The sequence below is a fragment of the Danio aesculapii genome, chromosome 14 (genome assembly GCF_903798145.1).
Source record: "Danio aesculapii chromosome 14, fDanAes4.1, whole genome shotgun sequence".
Taxonomy (NCBI): domain Eukaryota; kingdom Metazoa; phylum Chordata; class Actinopteri; order Cypriniformes; family Danionidae; genus Danio; species Danio aesculapii.
This window is the reverse complement of record NC_079448.1, coordinates 25,677,163-25,683,910: the sequence shown is the minus strand read 5'-3', so window position 1 is coordinate 25,683,910 and position 6,748 is coordinate 25,677,163. Positions and strand designations below refer to the sequence as shown.

Below are 6,748 nucleotides of genomic sequence, written 5' to 3'. Positions count from 1 at the left end.
TTTATATGGTGCATTTATTTATGGCCATACACCCAAAGCGCTTCACACCAACACCATTGTGCAGCAGCCACAGGACAACGGCACCAGTGATGATTGGGATGTAAGAGCCGATTGAGGGAAATTGATCAGGACGTCGGAGAATCATGACCTGAAAATGAACAATGATCATCAGGTTACTGCTGTATAGTTTCAGATCAGCCCACAAGAGAGTGCATTATTACTCATCCTTGTTTTTCAGCAGCATCCCTACTCTTTGCCAAAAGTGCCAGGGGATTTTTAATGACCACAGAGAGTCAAGACCTCGGTTTTAACGTCTCGTCTGAAAGATGGCGCTTACTGACAGTATAGTGTCCCCTTCACTGGGCATTAGGACTTGAGCATACCCTGCTGGCCTCACTAACACCATTTCAAACTTCCAAAAACCATTCTGTATGTATTTATTGGACTTACGGTGCTTTACTTGAATTCACTGAGCTCCTGAGAATGATCCATTCCTCATACATTTATAGAATGTATGAATTCAATGATTTGAAAGAATGTCCCAAATTTTTGGGGAAATATAGTGTGTGTGTGTGCATGTAAACGTAACCCCACCAGTCCTACACCACCCAACCCGCAAAGATGCAGTAAAACATAAAATATAAAAAACAAGTAATGCAGCATTAAATGGACATACAATTACTGAATAAAAAAATTATCTGAAAATATTAAAATACAAAGTAACATCAAATAACATGGACTAAAAACCACTATCTAAATCATGTTCATGTTAAGTATTTACTTCTTATTTAATAAAAATCAAGTCTGTGATTTATTTACTGACATTTTATGAATAAGGATTATCAGTTAATTATGATAAAAACATTTTATTAATTTTCTTTCATGTACCAAAATGGTCAACAGACAAAACAAATTGATATAACAAACAAGATTAATATTCTGAACAGTTGCACAAACACATATTTGCTGTTTCCATTCTTCTCTTCAGTGTCTTATGGCTCTTCCACCATCTTGTTGTGCACATGGATAATGCCTGAAAAGAAATCACATGTGATTTTCTTACAGCCACAAAATCCATCCCTTCAAATCCTCCCAAGTAAAGCCTGAGGTCATCTTTGTTACCTTTAAAATACTTGACAGTTTTGACCCTCAGCTCTTGAGTGGCGTCTTCATCGCACACAAACACAGTCTGAGGATGCTGCTGGAAGGCCGACACTGTCCACATGTGATTTACTCCCTCTTCTATGGCTTTATAGAGCGCAAACGCTTTATGAGAGCCAGTGATAAGAATCATGACCTGAAAATGAACAATGATCATCAGGTTACTGCTGTATAGTTTCAGATCAGCCCACAAGAGAGTGCATTATTACTCATCCTTGTTTTTCAGCAGCAATGTACAAGTATTAAATTAAGAAGATTAACAAAATGGTAAACAGTGTAACAATAGCATCTTGCACAGATTTTGGTCAAATTCATGCGGCGAAAAAGACTATTTTAAGTAAACCTCTATAAAAACAGGCATTGTGTTATGCTTAGAAGCATGTTTTTTCTTTAAGAGCTGCCATGTCCACTTATTATAAGCAATGGTTATTAAGCATTTTTTTGCTTCAAGTATCTATTTCATAAAGCAGGCAAATGCATGTCGCAATACTTTGGTATGGGGTTCATTTGTTTCAAAAGCTAAATTCTTTGACTTTAAAAGAAAAGTCCACTTTCTTTGGAAATAAGCTCTTTTAGAACACCATAGATATTTACATTAGATGTTGCCTACCCTGTTGTTCTCTATTGGAAAGAATGTGTTGATAGAGCTGCCATTTTAGTACAGGGTAGCGCTTCTTTGAAATGAACGTGGGACCAGGTGTAGTGGAGGACTGGCAATCCGGACCCCAAGATATGTAAACATTTATACATGTCTATCATCAGGAGTTATCCCGGTTGTCAGTTATAATTTTACATAATTTTTCTACATCGATGGCTAAGAGATTACACAGGCATTGCCGACAAACAGCGTGTGTTTGTGTTCATGGAAATGTATTATCCTCTCTCCCTGTTAAATTTTAATGTCCTGAAACACACCCCCTCTTCCGCTTTCACTTCTAATTCTAACAGAGGGAGCGATTCGTTTGTGAATAAATCTCTGTATTGAATGACTCATGTGAGTCATCGATATTCCTCAATGTGCACATCCACCTTTATGATCTAAATGGTATATAACATTTGTAATATTCAATAATTTAGAGTGGACAGTATGCACATTGAGGCATAGGCACTGTTATGTTATCAGGCACTCTTATAAATTAAAACTTCAAAAACTAGCCATGACTTCACTTAGCTGACAATAATACACGTTTTTGGCATCAGTGTTTTGCTATCCTATATCATTTACATTGTTTGCTGATTTTATTCAACAAAATTAGCATAAGCCTAGCATTTAGTGTGAGCTGGTGCTACTTTGCCTTATGGTCAAAGCAGTAAAAGACTGTATGATCATCAATTACGTTACTTGTTTAGAACAAAAGTTATGAAATGTTCTGTCTTTATGCTTTGTTTGCTCGTTACTACACCCGTACACAATGCAAAAGTCCAGCATCTTCAGATTGGCTTTAGTCTTGACTAGTGCGGTTGAATGACTTTTGTGCTGGGAGTACTATACAAATACGGCGGCGCTATTGACGCATGCTCAGGGCCAGTATGCGATATCTAGTGTATATATCTATGTTTGAGCACTTGTAGCTTAGCTTAGGATAATGCTAATAATCAGATTAGACTATTAGCATCTCACACACTCAAAAATGTTTTTTAAGAATTTACCTAATAATCAACTTTATCTTTTTCAGTGAGATGCTAATGGTCTAATCTGATTCAATGGTTTAGGGCAGGGGTGCCGAAACTCGGTCCTGAAGGGCCGGTGTCCTGCATAGTTTAAATCCAACCCCAATCAGACACACCTGGGCTAGCTAATCAATTTATTTCTTTATTTCCCTCTTATTAGGCTTGCTAGAAATGTCCTGGCAGGTGTGTTGAGGCAAGTTAGAGCTAAACTCTGCAGGACAGAGTTTGGGCACCCCTGGTTTAGGCTAAGCTAAATGAATCTAAGAGTGCTTTCACACATTGACATTTGTTGCAGAACCTGTCTTGTTTGCCCAGTTAGCGCGGTTCATTTGGCATATGTGAATCCAGCAATGGTGCTCGGATCCGCGCCAAAACAATCGGTCCGAGATAGCTTGAATGAGGTGGTTTTGGCTCAATTGCAACAAATCTGGAGGGGATCGACTGTAGTGAGAAAGCAAAACGATCCAACAAACTAACGAACCATTCTGACCCATGCTGAAATATTATAGAGTGCTGTTTATCCAATAGGAAAATTGACCAAAATTACCAGCTAAACTTTTCCACATTTTAATCTTATGATATTTTGTATTAGGCCTATTGTTTTGTTCATTTCTGCAGTGACACCTCAAAAGAAAGACCAACATTGATCTGCTTCATGATCTGACTGCAGTCTCAGTTCATCTGTTCTTTCTCTCTATAATCTAAGCCTATAATGGATAATTCTAGCCAACGTTTTTTAAATAGATTGATTAATTCAATAAATAGATTTTTACAAAACTTGACAACTGAAATGAGGCTGTATGAGAAAGTCTGACCTCTCTGATTTGTATTTGGTGACATGTCTGTGGGTGTCAAAATTAAAGTGCACCTTTTCACTTATAATGTCTTATTGCTCATCAGCATAAATTAAACATAACGACATTACAGCTGAGCAGAATCCGTGGCGCTCTGACCAATGTGAGGAGAGTTTGACTTGAGGTGACATGTAAAATGAGTTTATTTCCAAAAAAGTGTTACTTTAAGTTATTTTGGTCTTTCATTTAAATAGTTTTTTACTAGCAGGATCTGGCAACACTAATGATTCAAGATGCAGGTTCCCACCCTTTCTCTAACAGCAATGACTTTCAAGTACCTTTGAAAGCACCATTAATTTTAAATCAAGCATCTTTGTTATTCATACCTCAGCATATGTAGCTCTATGAAAGTCCTGACTGTACTATTTCAGTTACACTTCAAATTTACATTAAAATGTAAATAAAAAAAATGGCAGATTTAAAAACTCATGTTCAAAGAATTTTAATAAAAGTATTCAATACTGGTGATATTCATTCAGGGTTTCAGCAATATTGATAAAAATATGCATTATTTGTCAGTGTTATTGTGCTGGGGCTTCCCCCTGCCCTTAATTTCACACTGCCCTACTTTTAGGACAGTCTGGTTGGGTTTTTTTTTACCTCCTTTTCCCCAATATACCTTTTTCCTATATTTTCTATGCTACCTGTTGACTGATCTGTCTTCCCTTGAAATGTACAATGTTTGTGTATGGTCGGAGGGGTCCAATTTCATTGCATGTAACGGTGTTGTGACAAGGCTCATCATCATCATCATCAAGATTTAAATTTTAAATGTTTAATTTGTCCGTTTTAACAATTGAGTACAATTGTTGAAATAAAACCATGAACAAATTTAGTTTCAAATTCAATTCAAGCACTTTCAAGGACCTATGTTTGTTTTTAAGTACTTTCCAGGCCTTGAATCCATGTCTGAAATTCAAGTACTTTTAAGAAGCATGGGAACCCTGCAAGATGTACCAAATTTTTTTTTTTTTTTTTTTTGCAGTTCATAGAGATGAGAGCAACAACTTGAGTTTTGGTAAATGCAGTTGTCAATACTCCAGCATTTGTCAGAAGTTAAAGTGGATGTGTCATGTGACAACAAATTTAGCTGTGTGTGGCCAAACATAAAAATATTCATATTTATACCTCTCTAGCGTCCATCACAGTGCCAACGCCAACTGTGAGGGCCATGGTGGGCACTTTAGAGAGATCTCCATCGAAGAAACGCGCATTAGCTAGAATTGTGTCCATAGCCAGGGTCTTAACACGGGTTCGAGACACAAGACTGGAACCAGGCTCATTGAATGCAATGTGACCATCAGGTCCAATCCCTGCAATATGAGCACAAGACAAAGTTCATTCACATACCATTTAAAGGTCAAAGTTCAATCTTATGTCTTACCGCCAACAAAGAGCTCAATTCCTCCTGCGGCTTTGATTTTGGCTTCAAAGTCCTGACATTCCTTCTCTAGATTGGATGCGTTGCCGTCTAGTATGTGAGCGTTTTCTGCTCGGATGTCGATGTGCTTGAAGAAGTTATTCCACATGAATGAATGATAACTTTCAGGATGGTCTCTAGGAAGTCCTGTAAAAGACAATAACCACTTACACTTGGTTCAGTGTTACAACTAAATATATGACAGGCATTTCAACCCTTGATCCCAGAGCATACATGTCTGCTCACATACCTACATACTCATCCATATTAAAAGTTTTCACATATTGAAAAGATATTTCTCCCTTCTTGTGATACTCGATCAGTTTCTTGTAGCATCCAAGTGGAGTGCTTCCTGTGATACAAACACAATTCAAATACAGTATACCTTAAAACATTTCAGCTGAATGCGTTTGTACAGCACACAGCATGAGTTTGTTTTGACTCTACCTGTTGGAAGACCCAGAGTGAAGAACCGCTCAGGACCTGGATTAAACTTTCTTATTCTGTTCCTGATGTACTTGGCAGCCCATTCGCTGACTTGGTCGTAGTCATTGAGGATAATTAGCTTCATGGCTTCATCTGTGTCTAAGAGAAACGATCAGGTAAATTGACCTGGAAACCCAGTGTTTGTTACAGTCCTGCCTTCTTTAGACTTTAGACCCTATTATCGTTAAATTAAGACGGAAGTGCAGCCGTAGCTATACTTCACTGACACTATAGAGTCAACCGTGGAGGAGACTTTGTTTGCGCGACGCGACACATTACTGAAAGCTGTTTTGTCGCGTCGCAAAGTAGTGTTTATACTTCACCTTCATTTGGACACAGCAACGTGTATTTAGTCTGTGTATTAATTAACTAATGATGACTCTGGAATTAACTTAAATATAAAAAGACGCTAGTTGGAGGCTGTGATATTGAGTTAGCAAAACACTTACCGGTTGTTTGTAAGTAGCAGAACTCCGCAGAGGAACACGATCATGTGACTGTAAGGAAATGTTGCAGAGTTTGCAGATCTCACCTCAGGATTTGAGTGGCTCTCAGTGGAAAACACAATTCGTCACAAAAAATGCCTTTTTTAAGCCTTTAAACGTCACTTTAAGCTGTATAAAAGTGTCTTGAAAAATATCTTGTCAAATATTATTTACTGTCATCATGGCAAAGATAAAACAAATCAGTTATTAGAAATGAGTTATTAAAACTATTATGTTTAGAAATGTGTTAAAAAATCTTCTCTCCGTTAAACAGAAATTAGGGAAAAAATAAACACTGGGGCTACAAATTCTGACTTCTATATACACACACACAGTCTAATTTCCTGTTTAAAGGTGATATTATATTTGAAGTAAATTATTTTTGTGTACTTTTCCTAATATCAACGATAACTGCAACAATAAATTTGAAAAGTGACAAAACCAGATGATTAAAAGGCGTAAGCTCACTTCAAAAAGTAAACCGGACCTGAGATGTGTGGATGTAAACATAGGTAAATGAATGTAAAATAAATAATATTGATGTAATCAATGCAGTCATAGGATTGCAAATTTTTCATAAATAAGATAATTTGCATATTCAAAAAAGTTAATAATTCCCTTGTAAATTTTCCTGTTCTGCCATATAATTTGAATATTACTAGTAAATTAAA

The 6,748-nt window shown here is 36.9% G+C and overlaps 1 protein-coding gene across 2 annotated transcripts; it reads right to left on the bottom strand.

The window, feature by feature from the left end:
* Positions 1-838: 838 nt before the first annotated feature.
* gnpda1 (glucosamine-6-phosphate deaminase 1) lies at positions 839-6,100 on the bottom strand. 2 transcript variants are annotated; one of them, XM_056472142.1, is made up of 7 exons: positions 6,042-6,100; positions 5,554-5,691; positions 5,357-5,458; positions 5,071-5,253; positions 4,815-4,999; positions 1,123-1,297; positions 839-1,033 (listed from the first exon to the last, which is right to left on the bottom strand). In XM_056472142.1, the coding sequence occupies exons 2-7, from the start codon at positions 5,675-5,677 to the stop codon at positions 993-995; spliced, it is 810 nt and encodes a 269-aa protein (XP_056328117.1). In that variant the 5' UTR covers positions 5,678-5,691; positions 6,042-6,100; the 3' UTR covers positions 839-992. The 2 variants fall into 2 exon arrangements, with proteins under 2 accessions (XP_056328117.1, XP_056328116.1); XM_056472141.1 differs by lacking the exon at positions 6,042-6,100 and having other exon boundaries at positions 5,554-5,756.
* Positions 6,101-6,748: the final 648 nt, after the last annotated feature.

What these genes read in the sequence shown, in the direction of transcription:
- gnpda1 (XM_056472142.1), bottom strand. Translation starts at nt 5,677, where the DNA reads ATGAAGCTAATTATCCTCAATGACTACGACCAAGTCAGCGAATGGGCT. An exon ending in TAATATGGATGAGTATGTAG is followed by an intron (nt 5,254 to 5,356) that starts GTATGTGAGCAG and finishes TGTCTTTTACAG; the next exon opens with GACTTCCTAGAGACCATCCT. An exon ending in AATTGAGCTCTTTGTTGGCG is followed by an intron (nt 5,000 to 5,070) that starts GTAAGACATAAG and finishes CTCATATTGCAG; the next exon opens with GGATTGGACCTGATGGTCAC.